This window comes from Erpetoichthys calabaricus, chromosome 1, assembly GCF_900747795.2.
Source record: "Erpetoichthys calabaricus chromosome 1, fErpCal1.3, whole genome shotgun sequence".
NCBI lineage: Eukaryota > Metazoa > Chordata > Cladistia > Polypteriformes > Polypteridae > Erpetoichthys > Erpetoichthys calabaricus.
This window is the reverse complement of record NC_041394.2, coordinates 291500913-291525489: the sequence shown is the minus strand read 5'-3', so window position 1 is coordinate 291525489 and position 24577 is coordinate 291500913. Positions and strand designations below refer to the sequence as shown.

Sequence of the window (24577 nt, the reverse complement as noted above, 5' to 3'; positions counted from 1 at the left end):
TTTAGATGTTCTTCATTTTAAACCTGTATATGCTGGGTTCATGCCCAAGTGTCTGTTTTCATTTTCATTTGATAGCCACTATTCAGCCAGTTCTCTGGCACTCATCTTATTTACCTCGAATCTCACTTGCACTGTGCCCCAGTTAAACATGTGCCTGGTTGACTTGGTATGTGCATATATTCGAGATCCTGGGTGCTTCCTTCTGACAGCATAGCAATGTTCTTGCATACGTGTTGCGAGTGTTTTGTTGTTTGTCCCTCATATACCGCTGGGCATGCACTGTATGGTATACTATATAATGTGTTTCGTGTCTCTGCTGCAGATTTCTTGCTCTTGGCATTAAAAAGAACTGTCCGCAAAGTATTTCCCGGTTTATGCGCTACTTTAATGCCTGACCTGGTGAAGATGCAAGCTCTAGTTTCTGATCTCCACGGTAATAAGGAAGACTGAACCAGGTAGAATGGGAGATCAGGTTGGTGCCAATTGTTTGCCAAGGTTTAGTAGGTCTCCTGTGTAAGCAGTATTTCATAAATGTTTTGGAGTAGTGGTTTGATGCAAACAGATGACACAGATGAAGTCTGTATATCCTGGAATAATGTTTTAACACAACTTCGTTTATGCAATAAAGTGTGATTGCTACCAAAGTGTAATATTTTGTCTGCATAACATTCTTTGCAATACACACTTGTAATCTAAGTGCCGTCATTACGTCTTTCAATGCAGATGTCTAGATAGATAGATAGATAGATAGATAGATAGATAGATAGATAGATAGATAGATAGATAGATAGATAGATAGATAGATAGATAGATAGATAGATAGATAGATAGATAGATAGATAGATAGATAGATAGATAGATAGATAGATAGATAGATACTTTATTAATCCCAAGGGGAAATTCACATACTCCAGCAGCAGCATACTGATACAAAAACAATATTAAATTAAAGAGTAATAAAAATGCAGGTAATAACAGACAATAACTTTGAATAATGTTAACATTTACCCCCTCGGGTGGAATTGAAGAGTCGCATAGTTTGGGGGAGGAACGATCTCCTCAGTCTGTCAGTGGAGCAGTGCTCCTCTGTCTGGAGATGATACTGTTTAGTGGATGCAGTGAATTCTCTGACGATTCTCAGTGGATGCTGAGCGCCCATCGCTCCGCCACAGATGTCAAACTGTCCAGCTCCATGCCTACAATAGAGCCTGCCTTCCTCACCAGTTTGTCCAGGTGTGAGGCATCCTTCTTCTTAATGCTGCCTCCCCAGCACACCACCGCGTAGAAGAGGGCGCTCGCCACAACCGTCTGATAGAACATCTGCAGCATCTTATTGCAGATGTTGAAGGATGCCAGTCTTCTAAGAAAGTATAGCTGACTCTGTCCTCTCTTGCACAGGGAATCAGTATTGGCAATCCAGTCCAATTTATCATCCAGCTGCACTCCCAGATATTTATAGGTCTGTACCCTTTGTACACAGTCACCTCTGACGATCACGGGGTCCATGAGGGGTCTGGACCTCCTAAAATTCACCACCACCTCCTTTTTGCTGGTGTTCAGGTCTAGTTGGTTTGAGTTGCACCATTTAACAAAGTCCTTGATGAGGTTCCTATACTCCTCCTCCTGCCCACTCCTGATGCAGCCCACGATAGCAGTGTCGTCAGCGAACTTTTGCACTGTGGCAGGACTCAGAGTTATATTGGAAGTCCGATGTATATAGGCTGAACAGGACCGGAGAAAGTACAGTCCCCTACGGTACTCCTGTGTTGCTGACCACAATGTCAGACCTGCAGTTCCTGAGACGCACATACTGAGGTCTGTTTGTAAGATAGTCCACGATCCATGCCACTAGGTATGAATCTACTCCCATCTCTGTCAGCTTGTCCCTAAGGAGCAGAGGTTGGATGGTGTTGATGGCGCTAGAGAAGTCTAGAAACATAATTCTTACAGCACCACTGCCTCTGTCCAAGTGGAAGAAGGATCGGTGTAGCATGTAGATGATGGCATCCTTCGCTCCCACCTTCTCCTGGCATGCGAACTGCAGAGGGTCGAGGGCATGTTGGACCTGTGGCCTCAGGTGGTGAAGCAGCAGCCTTTCCATGGTCTTCATCACATGTGACGTCAGAGCGACAGGCCGGAAGTTGTTCAGCTCACTAGGACGTGATACCTTTGAGACTGGGGTGATGCAAGATGTTTTCCAAAGCCTTGGGACTCTCCCCTGTTCCAGGCTCAGGTTGAAAATGCGCTGTAGAGGACTCCCAAGCTCCGACACACAGACCTTCAGCAGTCGTGGCGATACTCCATCTGGACCCGCTGCTTTGCTGGCATGAAGTTTCTTCATGTTCACATTTATGCATCAATTCCTTTCTCTTTCCATGGTGAAATGAATTATAGGGAATACAGAGTTGATGTGGCTCTGGAATTCATTTAGCTGGTCAGTTTTTAATATAATAAATGTATCATCAATGTAGCATATCCAGAATTTCAGTCTGAACTGAGTTAATGGCAAATTTTCAAATCGCTGCATAACCGGGTAGGAGACCTGATAATGGAGATCCCATTGGCATGCCTTCTTTCTGTCAATAATACTTCCCATTAAAATGGAAGTAAGTTTTCTCGCAAAGTGATGTTAAAAGCATTATGTCCTTTGTGGTCAGCTTCGTTTGTGCCATTAGAGTAGGTTCATTATTTAGTTTTGAGCATAACGTCATTTTAGCCAGTTGAATTGGTATCATGGTGTATGGCGACACAACATCAAATGAGACCGTGATTTCATCAACATCAATGGATATATTCTTCAGGCATTGCAATGCCATCTTGGTGCTATTAACTGATTAATCCGAATCATACATTAAATGTTTGAGCACTTGAAAAAGTCTTTTGGATAAGTTATGTTGGCCCACCTGTTAGTCTGACCACAGGTCTGCGATGCTACAGAATTCCAGGCAGTTTGCATTATTGGATTTCATTTTGTAATAATCCTATATGGGCGGCACGGTGGCGCAGTGGGTAGCGCTGCTGCCTCGCAGTTGGGAGATCTGGGGACCTGGGTTTCACTTCCCGGGTCCTCTCTGCGTAGAGTTTGCATGTTCTCCCCGTGTCTGCGTGGGTTTCCTCCGGGTGCTCCGGTTTCCTCCCACAGTCCAAAGACATGCAGGTTAGGTGGATTGGCGATTCTAAATTGGCCCTAGTGTGTGCTTGGTGTGTGGGTGTGTTTGTGTGTGTCCTGCGGTGGGTTGGCACCCTGCCCGGGATTGGTTCCTGCCTTGTGCCCTGTGTTGGCTGGGACTGGCTCCAGCAGACCCCCGTGACCCTGTGTTCGGATTCAGCGGGTTGGAAAATGGATGGATGGATAATCCTATATGTTTAAATTTCTGTAGTTATGGAGATTATCTGTTTTTCCTTCACAGTTGTATCAGACATGAAGTCACTCCAAAGTGCCTGCAATTTAAACCATTAATGAACACTCTGAAGATGGCATTTATCATTTAATAATTTATTACACTTACTCTAGATCAGTGGCTCGAAAGTGTGTAGGGTCTACTAGACTGTCTTTGTCAGCATCCATAGTGTATTTTAAGTATTCTGCCTTGAAGCCGAGTCCTACCAACAAAAATTTTATGTGTATGCATAATGACAATACAGAATTCTATCTATCTATCTATCTATCTATCTATCTATCTATCTATCTATCTATCTATCTATCTATCTATCTATCTATCTATCTATCTATCTATCTATCTATCTATTAATGAAGACAAGGGACTTGTAGATGCAGGTCATAAAACAATTAATGAGATACTGTGCCATGAAACAAAAATATGATTTGCAAATAGCTATTTACTATTTTGGGTTGGTAGGGATGGGTAATAAAGACATACCTCACAACCTCACCAGCCTTCATTATTAGGTCCATGGCCTCTTGGAGTTTTTGTCATATCCTGGTCAAGAATCTGTATTTATCAGACCATTTAGTATACTATAATCTATATCTATACTAATTAATAAAAGGCAAAGCCCTCACTGACTCACTGACTGACTGACTGACTCACTCATCACTAATTCTCCAACTTCCCGTGTAGGTGGAAGGCTGAAATTTGGCAGGCTCATTCCTTACAGCTTACTTACAAAAGTTAGGCAGGTTTCATTTCGAAATTCTACGTGTAATGGTCATAACTGGAACCTGTTTTTTGTCCATATACTCTAATGGAGGAGGCGGAGTCACGTATCGCGTCATCACGCCTCCTACGTAATCACTTGAACTAAAAACAAGGAAGAGATTTACAGCACGAGTCACACGCGGGAACGAAGGTAAATGACGTTAATTTTTGACTGTCTTTTAATACTGTGTAAGCATACATATTAACACATGTGCAATTAAACGTGTGCATTTACGGGGTGATTTCTCAGGCTTAAAAGCTCGCCTTTTCTCAAACGCGGGAACAAAGGTAAATGACGTTAATTTTTGAGTGTCTTTTAATACTGTGTAAGCATACATATTAACACATGTGCAATTAAACGTGTGCATTTACGGGGTGATTTCTCAGGCTTAAAAGCTTGCCTTTTATTAAAAAGGTAAATGCTAATTGTTTTCATTCTGAAGGGCACAAACCACGTTGGATTTTGTAATGATAGTTGATTAGTAAGGTCTATTAAGGGATACTTACAGAATGATTAGTAATGCCTGTGAATGCCGATGCAAGTAGGAGAATGGGCGTGAACTAAAGAACGATTAGTAACTTGTACAGTAAATGTCTCTAAAGTCTGTCTATTAAAAAGTTATTATATCTTTCAATCCTGTGTATTGATTAAACTACGAACCTAACAAGATCACTACATGGTGTCAGAAGTGGCGGATTGGAAGAGGAATCTGAAGAAGAGGTTCAGCTTTTGAACGAGTCGCATGTCTGTGAGTAACCCGAAAACGTGATCAGAAAGTGCTAAGACGTTCTAGCAAAAGAGAAAAAAAAATATGTTAGGATTACAGCCCCCACCAAATCTCCAGTTAAAGGGAAATGTAGCTGAAAATTGGAAAAGATTTAAACAGAGATTCGAGTAGTATCTTGCTGTGATTGAAGCAGATAGGAAAAGTGAAAAAATGAAAGCGTCTATGCTTCTACATGTAATTGGCGAAAAGGCGCTAGAGGTGTATAACAATTTTCAGTTTGAAGAAGATGGAGACAATATGAAATTGAACAAAATAGTTGAAAAATTCGAAACGTATTGCAACCCAAAGTGCAATGTGACGTTTGAGCGGCACAAGTTTTTTTACATGTTTCCAGAAAAGCGGAGAAACAATAGATCAGTATGTGACGGAATTGCGTAATAGGAGCTGTTCTAAGAAGAAACCGTCAAGACATCAAAGGACCAATAACCTCTAATCAGAACACTAAAACCAGCGAAACAAATATTAACGAGAAAACAAGTATAAATCAGGAAAGAACATCTCAACTGCAAACACAATTAACCAGAATATCAAAATGTCAAGTAAAACCACCAGAACAATTCATTGAGACATGTTGAGGATTAAAGGAACATTTTCAATTAAGAAATACTGAATTCCTTTAACAGTTGTGCTTTTTATACATAGTTTGAATGCTGGATGTATGCCTGAAATGTTCTGGATAGTTCAGTTGTTTGAAGTGATAAAGAATTAAACGTGTGCATTTACGGAGTGATTTCTCAGGCTTAAAAGCTCGCTTTTTATTAAAAAGGTAAATGCAAACTGTTTTCATTCTGAAGGGCACAAACCACGTTAGATTTCAGCCGTTAAACGCGCAAAAATGTCGGTACACCAGATAAATAAGCGCAACATATTATCAGTTGTATTGTATGCTTACAATACATATAGAAATGTGTTAATCGTTAACTAATAGTATCGGATGGTGTTTTTCGACTCGCGCCTTGATTTGAACGATTGCATGTCTTGGTGGGTTTGCGTAGCTTATTGTCAATATCTTTACACCTCTTTTTAAGACTTATTGACTGAAACTGGCTTTCATGAAAAAACTTAGGGCTTTGCTACAAGATACACCCTCCACAAGTTAAGGAAGTAAAAATAAAAGGTATATATTTCTGTTTTATTTAAACCTTTTAAGTTCGTATGCATAGCCCCGTTTGGCTGTTTTAGGTTTTTTTTTTTTCTTCAGTAATATTTAATCTCCTTAAAGAAAAACAACATATGCATTTTACTTTTTTTGTATCTCTTTAGTAATATTTTAGTGTAAAAGGATAACGAGTATTTAAACCGTTTATGTTACTTTATAGTTATTTTACACAATGTTGAAAAATTAATAAGAAAGCTACATATTTTGGCAGCTGCTGCTTTAATTTTCAATGAAATGAAAAAAGCTCTCCAAGAGAAAACCTCAATGAAGAAGAAACAGTTTGCACTATCTAAAAATGAGAAACCCTCATTTATAAAGGTTTGCTGCAGATGACTTAACTGAAAATAAATGAATAGTTCCTATGTGTATAATACATGTTTATCTATTTGACTTATGCCTTTATTCCATCAACTTGCAACATCTAAGGTACAATTTGTTACATTACTTTGGTTTTTTGCAGCACAGGCAGGTGAAGTGACTTCCTCAGGGTCACACAGTGGTGTCAGTACCAGGATTTGAACTGACAGCCTCCGGGTTTGCTGAAATATTACTGAAGAATGAAAAAAAACGAAAATGGGCAAATGGGGCTATGCATTCAAATGTCCATCCATCCATTATCCAACCCGCTATATCCTAAATACATGAGCCAATCCCTGCCAACACAGGGCACAAGGCAGGAAACAAACCCCGGGCAAGATGCCAGCCCACCGCAGGGCGCACACACCCACACACCAGGGACAATTTAGAATCGCCAATGCACCTAACCTGCATGTCTTTGGACTGTGGGAGGAAACCGGAGTACCCGGAGGAAACCCAGACAGACACAGGGAGAACATTCAAACTCCACGCAGGGAAGCGAACCGGGTCTCCTAACTGGCACCTTTCACTGCACCACCATACTGCCCGCATACAAACTTAAAAGCTTTAAATAAAACAGAAATATATACCTTTATTTTTACTTCCTTAACTTGTGGAGGGTGTATCCTGTAGCAAAGCCCTAAGTTTTTTCATGAAAGCCCCTTTCAGTCAATAAGCCTTAAAAACAGGTGTAAAGCTAAACTTGCAGCACCGCTATTCAATTACACTTGCCTAACGCCTCTCCTAAGGGGAAATACTGTGGGATCTGGGCATCAGTCAAAGCACCAATCACAGGCCCGATTAGAAAGCGGGAAGCTGTGATTTGTCGTCTCCCTCCCATGTAACAATCACAGCCCGTGTTACAACGCACTATGTATGTATGTATATATGTATATGTGTGTGTTTATGTATGTGTGTATATGTATGTGTATATATATGTTGATATGTGTATATATATATATGTATATATATGTGGATGTGTATATGTATATATATATATATATGTATATGTAGATATGTGTATATGTAGATATGTATATATATGTATATATGTATATGTATATATATTTTTACATAACCTCTTTAACACACTACTTCTCCGCTGCAAAGCGCGGGTATTTTGCTAGTACTATACTAAATCTATGACTAGTTGAGACAAACTGTGGGTTCTAATATGCCTCTTTCAGGAGTAGTATTTTTACTTAGGTCTTAGTTAAGTAACACTTGCCAAACTTTTGTGCTGCACAAGTTTTGCTATTTTTATCAATAGTTTACTGCTGACTTAAATTGTTGTGGTGGTTCACTCTTGATATGCCTATTACATACTTATGAATGAAAACCCATTCATGTTTGTAATTCTATGTACTATATCTTTAACAATTGGAGCCTAGACAATTAATAGTTACTTAAGTCATTTATCTTCCTACTTCTCTAAAATGCTCACATGCACGTACTTGTCTTCCTGAATTAAAAAGTAATGTCTATACATTCAATTAAATCTGTGCTTAAGCAGTTAATAATGAGAGTAGGCTATGTACTGCATAGCTAATATAGTGACCACAATGTATATTTGTGTATGTACATTAGATGGTACCTTATGTTTTAATGTACATTTTGGGGGTTGAATGTGTTTTTCATACTTTTAAGATGTTTGTAAATATATGAAAAGGCTTGTTATTCCCAACTTTTATAGGTGCACATTATGATGCTGTGTAATGAGGCAACACAAAGTATGTGACAGGCAATTAACATGGCTACCATAAAACAATATTGCTATGACCATGAGAACAACTTCAAAGGTTGGTGGTGAAACTTACAAAATGGCATCAAAACAATGTCACAAAATAAAGAATAAAAATTGTGCATATGTCACATACATAACAAAATAATCCAAAATTAAGTAAAATGATAAATCCATGAATTATAACCAACTCATCCTGTTTCATAGCTTATATTGTTCATGTGCAGTAATTGTGTCTGACTAATAAAGGAGTAATAGAAAGAGAAAAAAGCTACAAGAAGCTAAAAAATAAATTAGCTAAGATTTGAAAAGGTCCAACAATGCAATCAGTGACTGTCTTATGATTAAGTTGGAATGTACTGCACTATGAGACAAAGTCTGGGAAAGAACAACTGTGCTGTATTAATTGCATAAACAAGAAGAACCTTTTTAAATATACAGTAGATATTAGGATTGTTTCTCCAGTTGTCATGTATGTGCCAGAAGGTTAAAATTGAAACAATGGGGATAAGAGCCACTGGAAGATACTGACAAGGACCTTATTGAAAGAAAAATTACATTTAAGTGGAGGCTAGTATAATCCTAGACAATCTGTTGCATATCACCATTGATGGCTGACATGGCAGCCACTCTGCTTCTGTTATTTCCTTAGGAACCAAAATCTTAAATGTTAAGGGTAACTTTACAGTTGAGTGCATGCTGCATGTTTTTGTGATGCTTGGTTACTGAGTTGTGCATTTTTGAGAGTGATCAGTTATCTTTGCATCACTCTATATATTAAGATTTCATTCTAGAGTACAATGAGGAATGTGTTAAATAAGACCATGTTTATTTGACTTGTGCACTAAATACATATATAAGAAATGTTTCTCTTAATTACAGTATTAACTAGCTAAGTATGTAGACCATATCATAGGTAACTTAACAGGTGAAATGTAATGTATTAATATCACTTCTGATCTGTTAATTTGTTGCTTATATTTTCTTTTTTAGTTTTAAAATTGAGTCTATACCCACTCATTGATACAATCTAATAGGTGATACTTATTATCTTTGTGCTGTTCATCATAATCATACATGATTGTTTATCTGTTAGATTTTACATAAATGTTAAAAAGTGTTTTTAACGCTCACAACCATAGGTGCTTGTTTTGTCATCAATATTTAATAGATTATAGGTTTTTAACACACGCATATAAAGGGACTGCTGAAAATGATAAAAACCTCATACACCATGTAGCATTCAGTAAACCATATACACATAATAGATAAATTAAATTATCAAGTAATATGGTATAGAGTAGTAGTTTAGGGACTTTCAATAATTAACTTGATGTTACCGTGTTTTGGAAAAATTAGGCAAATTTGGATTTGGTGAACTTTGTTGGGCTGAATGGCCAGTTCTTCTCAAAAGTGTTCTAATGTTCTAAAGATATATAGCTAATGAGATTTTTTCAGGAAAGGAAGACAAAAATTTTGAGGTGATGCTGTTGGAAAATGGTGACATGACAATATTGACCCTAGAAAACTGTGATCATGAAGTTATCTTCATATTTATGTATGAAGACTGTCTTAGAATAAAATTCTTTAAGGTCACCAGCTTTACGGGGAATAAAGGGGAAATTGTTTGGTAAAAGTTTTATTTGCTCAAACCACTAGGAGCTCCAGTAAAGAGATACTCAGATTTGATCGTACGTGCATGAAGGAAGACAGTTATATGTACAAGGCCTTTTAAAAACAGGATGGGGCTCAGGAAAGTAGAGGTAACAGAAATTATGTGTCCTGAATGATTTGCTATCCTTAGCAGGCAATAACTAGTGTACCAGTGACCAAATTTAAAACTGAATTACTTAAATAACAAATTCACAGACCTGACTTTTAGAATCTATACCTTGCTGGGCATTTGTCTGTAATCTGTACAGAAAGGTGGGTTGAAAGTTGACCATAATACCTTGATCAAGGTTCATGTGCTCAATTGATGGAACATCCTTGTGATACTTCACATGTCCAGAAGCTTCTTGAAATAAAGGCATGTTGATATTTATTTAATACAGGACCTTCTCTGCTTACATATACATGCCTTTAGTTAATTTATTGTTTTTGTATTTGCAGGAAAATGGCATCAATCTTACACATATTGAGTCCCGGCCATCTCGCCTTAATAAGGGAGAGTATGAGTTCTTTGTTAATGTAGATGCCACCTGCTCAAAAAGTCTGGATGAAGTAATCGACCATTTAAGAGCTCAGATCAGTGGACACATTATTGAATTATCTCGTAACAAGATAAAGGATACAGGTGAAGTTTTCATAATAACCATTTGTGAACCTGATTCCTTAACTACAGTACTATATCTACTTCTGTAGTAGTTATGAAAAGGTCATAACAATTTAAATAATTAATAATTGAAATTTTAACTATATTTGTCTTACAATATGTTAAAATAATCATCTTAAATAAAAAATTAAATAAAATAATGAATGTAAAGTATGTCCACACAAAAGATTCACTCAGTTATATGTATTCAAGTAGTTTGTGAAAAAATGTTACTGTGATATTAGAGATTTTAATGCATCTTTAACAAAAAAGCTATAATCTTGTCTATAATTTAGTTACACATTGCATAATTTAAAATTATTAATAATTTAAAAGATTTCTCTCTTTAGTGATTGAGAATGTTATGATACCCATCTATTGTTAAAATGCCATTAATTATTAATCTAATTTAATTATAGAAAATTATGATGTCAATCTATCTCAAGAAGTTAATGTGCAGTAATTTAAATTCTTTTTAATACATAATATTAAAAACTAGTTCATGGTTCAGTATATTTCTAGAAAAATACAGAAATTGTTTCCCTGGCTGTTTCTGGATGTACTCATTGAAGCAGTAAACCTCTTTATGCAACAGGATAAGATAAGTTATTCATTTTCAATGAGAAAAGTAATATTCCAAGATATTTATTGGCTACTGAAATGGGTCATAGATCAGAGACTGGGAATTCTGTGTTCATTATGTATTCAGGTTGACACTACTTGTTCATTCTAAATACAAACTTATAAACTAGTACTTCAAACTGTCATAAACTTAAGACAAATGTTCAATTTACTTCAGTTAAACAGGCTAAAGCTTTACTTTATTGCTTAAGCTTACAATATGTATTTAACAAACCTTGTTGTATTTTTGCACGTATCCTGAATACCACATAAAACCCTTTAACCTCTCTCTTTCCCTTTCCCTATCTCTACTTTCTGTAAGTCTTATTCCTTCAAACCCAACCTCACCATCTAGAGTCTCTGATACATTGACAGCTGTCACCCATTAAATTTCATTTATTGGTTAATTGCTGGTTTGTTCAGGGACAGATCTCTAAAGCTATAGAGTCAGATGATCTGAATGCGCTCTGCTCGTTTCTGATTGTCTTAGACTCCTGTTGCCTAACCAAGGAATTGATCATGCATGCCATTAAGTTAGGTTTAGGGAAAGACAGGGTTCCCATGAGCTTCATCCACACTGCCAAAGTTTGAGCTGTTTGTTTCAGGTCCGATGAGTGCCCAGAGGCATGTTCCATATTCAGCTCCAGAGCCCATCTTTTGAGTTTCTTCAGGGTAACCCCCAGCACTTTAAGGAATCCAAAATACTAGGACTACATCTTTCCTGGAAACTGATTTATCACCCATCTTAATTTGTAGAACAAACCCTGCCACTGTTTACCAATTATACTGTTCAATGCAGCTGGACATAGTTGGTCAGTGTCTTGTCTGTGATTTATGCTTGCAAACAAGTCAACCATTGAATTTGTACTTGTCAGAGTCCCTGTTTAAAAAGGCATTTGCTCCATTGGTTTCACCTGTTGATCACAGGAGCTATTTTTACCCTTTACTATCAATGTGATTTTAGTATCCTATGCCATCTGGTCCTATCTCCCAGCTCAGATTGTATACAGTTCTTAGAGAGCCATTACGAATTCTCGGTTATTGTTTACCATTACACAACACTCCTCCTCCCTACAGAGGTTAAACTAACCATGTCCTCTGTAAACAATTCCTTTATCCTTAACTGCAATCTTCTTAAAATGGCATTCATACTTATGTTACCCATGTTTTTTATAGCATATCCCATATCTTTGTCCTCATTAAATTATAATATAACCAATAGTACCATCTCTGTTGATAACACTTTTCAAATAATCTTGCATCTTAATTGTTTTTTTACATATATTGCCACAGCTACTCTTTCGGCATACCATTTTTAAAAGTAATTAACTTTATTTATCCAAGCTTACATTTTAAAGTAAGTTAAATTAAGCAATGGTTTTGCAGTGTATAAATGCACTTAATCCATCCATCCATCCATCCATCCTCTTCCGCTTATCCGAGGTCGGGTCGCGGGGGCAGCAGCTTAAGCAGAGATACCCAGACTTCCCTCTCCCCGGCCACTTCTTCTAGCTCTTCCGGGAGAATCCCGAGGTGTTCCCATGCCAGCCGGGAGACATAGTACCTCCAGCGTGTCCTGGGTCTTCCCCGGGGCCTCCTCCCGGTTGGATGTGCCCGGAACACCTCACCAGGGAGGCATCCAGGAGGCATCCTGATCAGATGCCCGAGTCACCTCATCTGACTCCTCTCGATGCGGAGGAGCAGCGGCTCTACTCTGAGCCCCTCCCGGATGACTGAGCTTCTCACCCTATCTTTAAGGACAAAGTGCGGTTCAAAACAACCTCCTATGATGAATAAAAACTTTGGATGATGTTTTCCCTTGCCCGGACACGGGTCACCGGGGCCCCCCTCTGGAGCCAGGCCTGGAGGTGGGGCTCAATGGCGAGCGCCTGGTGGCCGGGCTTGCACCCATGGGGCTCGGCCGGGCACAGCCCGAAGAGGCAACGTGGGTCCCCCTTCCCATGGGCTCACCACCTTTGGGAGGGGCCAAGGAGATCGGGTGCAGTGTGAGTTGGGTGGTGGCCGAAGGCGGGGACCTTGGCGGTCCGATCCTCGGCTACAGAAGCTGGCTCTTGGGATGCACTTAATTATTTTGTCAATTATAAACTGTGCTTGGTTATAGTATATAAATATGAAATTCATTTTAATATGTTTGATAAAAAATGTATGCATAAATATAAAATGTATTTAATATTTTTAAGATTGATTACAAGATTATCTCTTAAACTAAGAACAAACATAATTTAATCTTTCTATATATAGTATATATATCTGAGAATTTCAAAAAAATGTAATCCTGATAGGTTTAATAATTGTAATGTTTTGTAATATTATAAATAAAATTGTTTGCTTAACTATAAATTCACAATTTATTTTTCTTTCCCTTTATTTGTATTTTAGTTCCCTGGTTTCCAAGGGATATTCAGGACCTAGATAGATTTGCCAACCAGATCTTAAGCTATGGATCAGAATTAGATGCAGATCATCCAGTAAGAAAATATGTGACTTATTGATTTATATGTTGCTCAAACTACTAATTTCTGTCCTTTTCCAAGTTTAAAAAGCATAACCAAACATATTTGTCATTTATTATGTGGATTAATTGTAATTTATACAATTAAATTCAATAGTGAAACCTAGATGCCTGTAAAATGACCAAATAAGAGACATGAAAAAATATATTTTCAACTGTAGTTTTTGGAGTGTTTTATTATCTTCATACTAAGTATTGTATAAAAATAAAGGTTAATGGAAGAGTCGCTTAATTGTCTGTGGTAAGATACTGCAACATTAGTAATTTACTATAAATAGAATAGAATTGAACTTGAATATAAACCATCTCTTAATTTTGGAACTTGGTACTGTAAATATGAAAATGCACTCATTCATGTTTATATGGTTGCCAGAATTTATGCTTTAAAGACATGATTCACAATGCCTTCATTCCTAGTTTTCAGTTTTTCACCATTAAGATGGAAAACCTTTTTAAAACTCCATGATCCAAATCCTTTTTTAAATAATGACCTTGCAATTGATTGTCATGCTGTACTTAAAATGTTTGGCACACTAACAGTAATGTTTGTTGTTATTGTACTGTTTGGAGCAAGAGTGTGAGAAATTAAGCAAAATGTTCCTAGTAATAAATTAAATTTACTGTGTAAAAGTAGCACATATTGTTTACTGTACTTTTAGCACATTTCTTAAGGTCTAATCTTACATATTAAGACATTAAAAGTATAGCACGTCAAAGAAAATAAACTTCACACATGATAGAGATCATTTATTATATGAAAGTGTTTTTATTTTTAATAGTGTTTTTAGATGGGGGAGCATTGCCTTATACATACTTATACATTACTACTGTACCTCTAAGAACCTGACATGCACTCCTTGTTCTTTCATATATTGATCGACATCCATCCACTTATTTTTCAAGTTACTTATACAGTTAAGGACCATGGAGACCAAAAGCCTATCCTGACATCATGGTGCATAAGGCAGGATCCAACGCTGGCCAGGGCAATAGACCATTTCTCAGTGGTACTGGGACAATTTACAATCATGAATTAATCTAACAAAAGAGGAAAACCTATACAAATACTGGGAGAAAGGGAAATCTCTCCACCGACAGCTGGCAATCCAAAATTTGATCCAAGGACCCTGAAGCTACGAGGCACTAGTGTTAACACCTATGTCACTGCCAATTTTAAGCAGTAGTTCATAGTTTTAATTTTACACAGTTTTTTTCAGTATACATATTATGATTACAGTATATCTACATTTCCCATTTAAAACAGGAAATTTAGAAAATATTCTTCAAATGTGTGGGCTATTTGTTTTTAAAATGGTAGAATCTGAAATGTCTTACTTGGGGCGTGGAATTAATGCACTTGTGTCTAACAACATGGGTGTCTTTCTATTAAACACAATAAGTATGCTTGGAGTATGACACACATATTGTCTGTTATTCAAAAGCTGAAATGGGCCAGCAAATTATTTGTTGTCAGAATCCTTTTGTTGTTTAATGACACTTGCAGCATTCATGAAGACATGTCTTGTTATGAATGAACATAAAGGAAATCATTGCAACCCTAAATTGGCTTAAGAATATTTGAGAATAACTGATTTAGTTATTTGCAGGGCAGCATAGTGGCACAGTTGGTAGTGCTGCTACCTCATGGATACAGTGTGGTGTATTTGAATCCTGCCCCCAAACACCGTCCATGTTTACATGGCATCATGGTGACATAGTATTTAGGGCTATACCTTCATAACTCCAGAAGACTGTGGTCAGCCCCCAGGCTGATCTCTGAACGGAATTTGTATGTTCTCCATCTATCTGCATAGGGTTTCTATAATAATGGTGTTAAGTTTAGTGGCAAGTCTTAACTGAAAAGTGGGTGTGTACATTGTGTCATTGTGCAACAGACTGACAACCTACAGTAATACTGAGTTGGTTCTTGCTTTTCTTCCCAAGGTGCTAGTATTGGCTCTGGTTCCCTCCCTGTGACTCTAAATCTGGTAGTTTCACTAAATGAATGATAGTGTAGTTAGGTTTTTACTTATTCATTCATTTCTAATTTTCCAAACTCATTTATTCCAATATTAAATCACAGATGTTGAGCCTATCTTGGTAACATTCAGCCTAAGAATGCAACAAACCCTGGACAGAGTGCAGCCCTTTGCATGAAACACTTGCATGAAACACTTGCTTACACACTGAGCCAATTTAGAGCCAACTGTCAGTCTAACCTGAACATTTTTTGGGATGTGAAAGGGGGCCAGAGTACCCTGGAGAACCTGTGCAAACAAAGGAAGAATTTGCCAACAGTACACAAACAATACATTGGCTCAGTTTAAACTCGGGGCTCTGCAGCAATGAAGCAGCTATTTGCTTTTTTAAATATGCTTTATTTACTGTCCCAATTGACATACTGACTGATTGACAAGAAATTTTTGGCTATTTGTAGACAAATTAAGGAAAATTATTCTCTCTAATGGACTTGTGTAATTGCCTCAGAAAAATCCAACTTCACTGAAAAGTTAATTTAATCAGTAACAAAATGGACAAAGCTCAATGACATTTTGAATTTAATTGGATGTCCAACTGCAAGTCGGCAACATCATGATTTGAGCCCTGCCTGTATTCTTGTTGATCTTATTAATGTTTCAGATACAAAAATATATATAAAAGAATAATTATAAACACTACATAAGTGGTATCAAAAAGTCAAAAATAAATTATTTGTTTTTCTGCCCAAGCAATTAATATATAATACAAAGAATTTTCAAAGTGTTAGGAGTTACATATACTTCAAACAATATTATACTAAATTTATGTATCCATCCATCCACTTTCTAAACCCATTTAATCCTGAACAAGGTCACAGGGAAGCTCGAGAACATCCCAGCATGGACAGGGTGCCAGCCAGTTGCAGAGTGAACACACACGCGTACACACAGGCATACCTTTGGCATTTAAGCATTACTAGTTCACCATAACTCTCTTTGGACTGTGGGAGTAAACTGGAGCATCTGGATCAAACCCACACAGACAAATGATGGGAAAATATATATATTTCAAAAATTAACTTTAATTTAAATCTCACACTACTGCTCTTTTCTTAGGGTAGATTAAAAGAAGAAAAACCCTGTAGTGACAGGGATCCCCTGGAACAAACATTGGAAATTACTAAAGCAGATACTGTGAAATCCTCAGTAATGCATAATATAAAATGTATGGATAAAGTGTAAGATATACAGTACAGTATATACTACTTTTAAACATTATTTTGAGTTCTTGAACGCTGTAATCACACATTTCAAGTGAAATATAAAGCATAGAAATTGTGTTTGAATAATACAAGTAAACATCTAAATGTTTTTATTACAGTGCTAAACTATATTCTTTTTATGCATCTATGTGAAGGACTATACATATGTCAATAATAAGTGAACTTTTCTTGTGGATCCTTTTCTGTTCTTGTAATTTAACATAATGCATTTCAGAATAAATATGTAAATCTATACTATAAAAATATAATGTTATATATTAATCTAAGTATAATAATATGTTTGCAAATACTGTATATATTACTGATATTTATGATTAAAATCTAAATTATTTAATGGAAAGTTAAAGCATATTTTATTTAAACATGTGTTAATTAGTGTCAATGCATTTGTATTTTCTTTAATACAAATGCTATGATCTTCTAAATAATATAGAACAATAGTGATACAGTGATTTTGCAATATAATATTTTACTGTAATGTTTCTCTTTCTTTCTTCAAACTGAGGAGAGTTTTTAAGAATTTGCTTTCTTTATACAACTTATCTCCTGCTTAGTTTTAATCAGTTTATTGGTATAACCAACCTTCAGTACTATTGCTAAAAACTCTAAAACAAGACACTTTTCATATTAAAAGATTGTTGATAACAGGATTTTATTGTGTTTTTTTAGGTTTTTTTCACATCCTGTTATGCTTCATTGTCTAATATCTTTGATGAGTCATGTGTAGACTGAAGCCCAAATGAAAAAACTTCTATTTTCATGTAAAAAGACTCTTAATGTAGACAAGCTGAAGGAAAATTGATGTCATTAGTTTCAATCAAGCTCTGTAATTATAAATAATTACTCTTTAGTCTAACATTAATTAAAATAAAATGCATTCTGTTTTACCAACAGCAATCTATCAGTCATTAGTTTGTGTCATTATTTCTTTAAACCTAAGCCAAGGAGTTATGTATGTACCTGTATATAATATACTTTTTCATAGTTGCATTAAATTTTGTTCTGTACAAGAACAGCTGTTATGCATGTATCTTTTATTGCTCAATTGTTTATTTATATTTCATCTCTTAAAGGGATTTACAGATCCTGTGTATCGCACCCGTAGAAAGGAATTTGCTGACATTGCTTACAACTATAAATAGTAAGTAACCACCCAACATTTACAATATCAAGTAAATTTTCTTTTTCTTATGTAGGAAGGGTTAGAAGTGAATTTAATCTAAATTATGGTAAAATATCTTTTTCCACATTTGCTTATTTTTAGCCTATTTATTGTGAATTATGCATAAACGAAAGGAAACAAATTGCAGCAGGCAAGCTTTCAATTATGTTCACTACCTTTGTTGTCCTAATTGTGTTGCATTATCTGACACTACTACAAAGACAAGAACACTGCATAATACTGCTTCTGGTATCCTTCTCAGAGAGGATAAAGTGGAAATCATTTGCATGAAATTGAATACTGCATATGCTAATAGAATAATGAATCATTGCAGTTTTGTAAGCTATGCATCTTCTTTGAATTTTACACAATTTGTAATCATTTTGAGTTGTGCATGTGGGTTATTTTTAAAATGTATAATTCATTTGTCACATTGATACATAGCATATAATATATAAGCTTTTGAGAATGTTTTCTTGTAAAAAAATAAAAATAAAAATTTCCTACACTAAGAAATGAAAACATGTAATATTTTATTTGTGTTATGTCTATTATTTGGATAGCAAACTAACATCCTCATATCTTGACCAGGCAATGTAGGTTTTAAAGGACCATAAATTTCAGATTGGTTAAATCAGAACTCATTTGCTTCCCTTTTATTTTGTTTTAAGCATAGATGCTGAACATGTAATAGCAAGGCATTTTAGAACAAGACACAATACTAAAATAGCATGAAAGAAATAAAGTAGTGTCCTAGGTAGCAATATTGTAAATAAACAATTCACAAAACCAGTGTCCATGTATAACGTATGAGACAGCTTTGGTAGCATTCCCAAAGATGCCCTTACTCAGTCACAGACAACTGTGACTGGCACATACATGGTACTGCTTTTGTTTGTTTTCACTTTTTAAGATGCAGTTTTCAAAAAACATATAAGACAGAAAAAAATTTTATCTCTCATTTGGAAAAGCTACTAAATGCTAAAAGTTTCAGCAGATTTTGATTGTGTTATAAGGAGTAAAATATTCACAACAAATTGTATTTTATTTTTTTAGTGGTCAACCCATTCCCAGAGTGGAATACACTGAAGAAGAGAAAAAAACTTGGCGCACAGTTTTTCAGAAGCTTAAGTCTCTTTACCCGACTCATGCTTGTAAAGAGCACAACCAAGTCTTCCCTCTCTTGGAGAAGTACTGCGGCTACAAGGAAGATAATATTCCTCAGCTAGAAGATATCTCCAAATTTTTACAATGTAAGATATTTTATTTGTATACATTTTCAATAACTATTTTAATATAAATGATTACTTTTGCAGAGACTGTAGAAATAGTTCATAAAGTTGTTTAACTTTCTTGACCCATACTATTGGCACTGCCTTGGAGTCAGGATCTATTATATGTTAGTATATATAACTGCAGTTTGATCATTGTTCAGTCATCACTAGTGTGTATATATATATATATATATATATATATATATATATATATATATATATATTGCATAGTTTTACTGTCAAATAAAGCAGAGTACATGACACGTGTTTCGCCCTCATTTGGCTGACGTCCGAGGTTCAATTCCCCGAGAGGGGAGCAGTAGAGTGTGTATGCCTGATGAGCCCAAATGAGGGCGAAACACATGTCGCGTACTCTTTGCTTTATTTGACAGTAAAACCATGCAACATTCAATGATCTGCTTTTCGCAACTGAAAGAGGGCACCGTGGCAGATGTTTGCCGATGGCAGACCAGCCACAAGCGTTACCTGGTAGGTAACCACCCACACAATTCAGGTCATCGAGACTCAGACTACGAATGCAATATATATATATATATATATATATATATATATATATATATATGTATATATATATGTATATATATATATATATATGTATATATATATGTATATATATATATATATATGTATATATATATATATATATATATATATATATATATATATATATATATATATATAATATATAAATAATATATACATATACACAGTGACCAGGTTCACAGGACAGGAAAATCAGTTTCGAGGGTTGGGGTACCAACCAGGTGACCCATTTAATAAACAAAAAACAACAGATGTGCATAGTGTTACATTGAAAAGAACAGTAGCAATAGCCTAAGAAAATCTGCTTTACCCTGATTCAGAATGTAGTGGGAATTGTGAAGGAGCTCTGTCCAGATAAGGTTCCAGGTCCAAACTGAGATGCCACATTTTGGAACCATTTAGTTTCATAGAACCACAACCAGAAGAGGCAAGGCCAGCTCTGGGCACCAAGGGCAGGATCAATTGCCCTCTTATTTGAGCCATGGGATATCTATACGATCTGGTATTATAATAATGCACACTTGATCTCTTTCCTTCGTGGCAGCCTTTTCCTCTATGGATAGAGTCACCCATTTTTGATGCTTCCTCTCCGCATCACTCATCAGACTAACCACTCTTATATTTGAACTGTTTGCTGGAAAAAACGAGGCCGCATTGGCCTGATTTAGCAAATCTAGCCTAGTTGTGTCAACACTTTGATTTCTCAACATGCACGTTGATTTATTGTTATTTCACTCATTCATTGCCCACCACACAAGTTTATCAGTCTTTGTGCATTAGTATTACAGCTCTGAACCTCTATCACGTGACTTGAGCAGGTGCAAGAAAGTTGCAACCATGTTGCTCTTGACTAGTGTATAACATTGCAAAAAAAGAATAGTCTGATAAGACCATTTTTCTTATTTTTAGAGACTTATTTGGCAATTTTCTACATATTTTACATTCTACATGTTTTGACTATATTTAATTTTTTGTTTTTAACCCAAGCAATAGGAATGACACATAAATACACAGACACATACACAAACACTTGTCCTGTTATTAAGGGATATATATATATATATATATATATATATATATATATATATATATATATATATATATATATATATATATATATATACAGTATATATATCTATACTAATAAAAGGCAAAGCCCTCACTGACTCACTGACTGACTGACTGACTGACTCATCACTAATTCTGCAACTTCCCGTGTAGGTGGAAGGCTGAAATTTGGCAGGCTGATTCCTTACAGCTTATTTACAAAAGTTAGGCAGGTTTCATTTCACGTAATCACGTGAAAAGACTGTGAACGCAGTAGGGACAAATGAAGGAGGAGCCGCAAACAGCGAAGAACAAAAAATTCATTAAACAATTGAGAAGGGAGCGAGTGAAGCATACAAGCATGTTCATAAGGGAAACAAAGCACGGTGTAAAACGTAAGTTTAAATTAAGTTTATAGAAACGCTCCCGCTGCGGATTGCAATAACGTGAAAAGACTGTGACTGCAGTAGGGACAAATGAAGGAGGAGCCGCAAACAGCGAAGAACAAAAAATTCATTAAACAATTGAGAAGGGAGCGAGTGAAGCATACAAGCATGTTCATAAGGGAAACAAAGCACGGTGTAAAACGTAAGTTTAAATTAAGTTTATAGAAACGCTCCCGCTGCGGATTGCAATAACATATTCGAGATAAAACTTTAATGAGAAGACACGAGGTATAAACGAACCACACGCCGTAGCGCAACGTTAGGGGCAACAGTTTCAACCATTCTATGATCTGCCTCTCGCAACTGAAAGACGGCACATGGCGGATGTTAGCCCACTTGCTGACCGCAACCTTAGGGGCTTCAACTCTGGCGCTGACGATATTCGATTCTCGAGAGGGGATGCAGTGAGTGTGTATGCCTGATGAGCCCAGAATTAAGGAGAAACACGTGTCGCATACTCTTTGCATTATTTGAAAGTAACCTATTAAAACCATTCTATGATCAGCTTCTGGGAACAGAAAGAGGGCACGTGGCGGATGTAAGGCGACTTCCTGACCAACCACAAGCGTAACCTGGCAGGTAACCATCCATACAGTCAGATTGTGATTCAGAAAACGAATGCCATGAATTTAATTACCACGATCTACATACTGTCAAATAAACGAAACACACGCCGTAGCGGAACAGCTGTGAAAAGCGAGGTTCACAAAAAAACAGATCCTTAACAAATTGTTATTGGTATATTTTCGATCCGTTTAAAAAGGTTTTACTTTCTTCTTAAAAAATTTAAAGCAGTACTTCGCCGCAACGAAGCGCGAGAATTTGGCTATATATATCTGCTTCTCACAATTAAAAGAGGGCACGTGGCTGATTTTAGACGACTTCATGACCAAACATAAGTGTTACCTGCCAGGTAGGGTTACCGCTTTTAATACAAAAAAGTAAGGGACGCATACTGCAGCGGGTGCCACATCCCAGTGCCAACAGTTTGCAGACTCTACTTAAAAGACCCGCCCTCCTCACTGGACAGTTAAAAAGACCAATCAAACTAATGATGGCATCAAGTATTACCCAATCAAAAGTAGGAAAGGAGGCATCTTCATAAAATGCGTGTGGGATGATTTGCATGAGACGCTGCTTTAAAAAAAATGATAAAAAAAATACGGGACAAATTCCGTCCCGTATTGATTCAAAACGGGACGCGCAATTTCATTCTCAAATACGGGACGATTCCGTATTTTAAAGGACGGGTAGCAACCCTACAGTGCCAGGTAACCACCCATACAATCGGATTGTGATTCAGACTAGGAATGCAATGAATGTAATAACCCCGATCTACATACAAGGCAAAAGTCTTGCAACATTCAAAGATGATGGCTTGGGATAAGTACACCATAGAACATAAAAGAGCTTATGAAGCCTTGAACCAAAAAAAGCAAGATCTCAGAGATCGTAAAAAAAAAAATAGGAGGTAATGTCGTTTTACTCGCTGTAGATTTTAGTCAAACATTACCAGTTATTTCACGAGGGAGACCAGCAGATGAACTCAACGCGTGTTTAAAATCCATGCTTCTCCCACGCTCGGTTATATGTCGCGTGTTCTCGGGTAGGTGCACCAAAAAATGTATACATTTAAGCATGTAATGAGCAAACAAAAATGAGGTATACCCGAAGGCACTGCAGTAGTACTTAATGTAACTTTACTTCTTAAATGTTAATGTTTTACTGTTTAATAATTTATACGCTTCTTATATGTTGTTCAAATTCTTTTATCAAAATACCAGTGACAGCGCAATGCACGATAACGTGGAGTGAATACACCATACGCATCCGCCCACGGCCGCCCTGGTGTGCGCAGATAGGAGTTGATTCTACAATAAAATAAAATAAAGATAAAAACCCAGGATTGTTTCCTGCCTTGTGCCCTGTGTTGGCTGGGATTGGCTCCAGCAGACCCCCGTGACCCTGTGTTCGGATTCAGCGGGTTGGAAAATGGATGGATGGATGGATAAAAAGAGTAATACAATCATCACCCATAAAGCGGATAGTAGACGTGACGTTCTATATGTGTACCAGATTTCAAGTCAATAGGTGAAACGGTTTGCGAGCTACAGGTGATTTAAAATCCTGGACAGACAAACGAATAGCCACGGTAGCACATTACAGAAGAAGATTTTACTGTTTAATAATTTATATTTATTATTATATTATATTTATTATTATTATTATTATTATATTTATTTACTTCCCATGGGCTCACCACCTATGGGAGGGGCCAAGGAGGTCGGGTGCAGTGTGAGTTGGGTGGTGGCCGAAGGCAGGGACCTTGGCGGTCCGATCCTCGGCTACAGAAACTGGCTCTTGGGACGTGGAATGTCACCTCTCTGAAGGGGAAGGAGCCTGAGCTAGTGCGCGAAGTTGAGAGGTTCCGGCTAGATATAGTTGGACTCACCTCGACGCACAGCTTGGACTCTGGAACCAATCTCCTTGAGAGGGGGCTGGACTCTCTACCACTCTGGAGTTGCCCCCGGTGAGAGGCGCCGAGCAGGTGTGGGTATACTTATTGCCCCCCAACTTGGAGCCTGTACATTGGGGTTTACCCCGGTGGACGAGAGGGTAGCCTCCCTTCGCCTTCGGGTGGGGGGACGGGTCCTAACTGTTGTTTGTGCGTATGCACCGAACAGCAGTTCGGAGTACCCACCCTTTTTGGAGTCCCTGGAGGGGGTGCTAGAGGGCATACCTTCTGGGGACTCCCTCGTTCTGCTGGGAGACTTCAATGCTCACGTGGGCAATGACAGTGAGACCTGGAAGGGCGTGATTGGGAGGAATGGCCCCCCTGATCTGAACCCGAGCGGTGTTTTGTTATTGGACTTCTGTGCTCGTCACGGATTGTCCATAACGAACACCATGTTCAAGCATAGGGGTGTTCATATGTGCACTTGGCACCAGGACACCCTAGGCCTCAGTTCGATGATCGACTTTGTGGTCGTGTCGTCGGACTTGCGGCCACATGTCTTGGACACTCGGGTGAAGAGAGGGGCGGAGCTGTCAACTGATCACCACCTGGTGGTGAGTTGGCTTCGATGGTGGGGGAGGATGCCGGTCAGGCGTGGTATGCCCAAACGTGTTGTGAGGGTCTGCTGGGAACG

General features: G+C 37.3%; 1 protein-coding gene across 1 annotated transcript in view; it reads left to right on the top strand.

Moving 5' to 3' along the window:
- Window positions 1–24577, top strand: part of pah (phenylalanine hydroxylase) — a 58194-nt gene that overhangs the window by 10889 nt on the left and 22728 nt on the right. The window contains exons 3-6 of the mRNA XM_028816566.2: window positions 10318–10501; window positions 13541–13629; window positions 18009–18076; window positions 19154–19350. Coding sequence (XP_028672399.1) covers window positions 10318–10501; window positions 13541–13629; window positions 18009–18076; window positions 19154–19350 — 538 coding nt within the window. The remainder of the gene's footprint in view (window positions 1–10317; window positions 10502–13540; window positions 13630–18008; window positions 18077–19153; window positions 19351–24577) is intronic.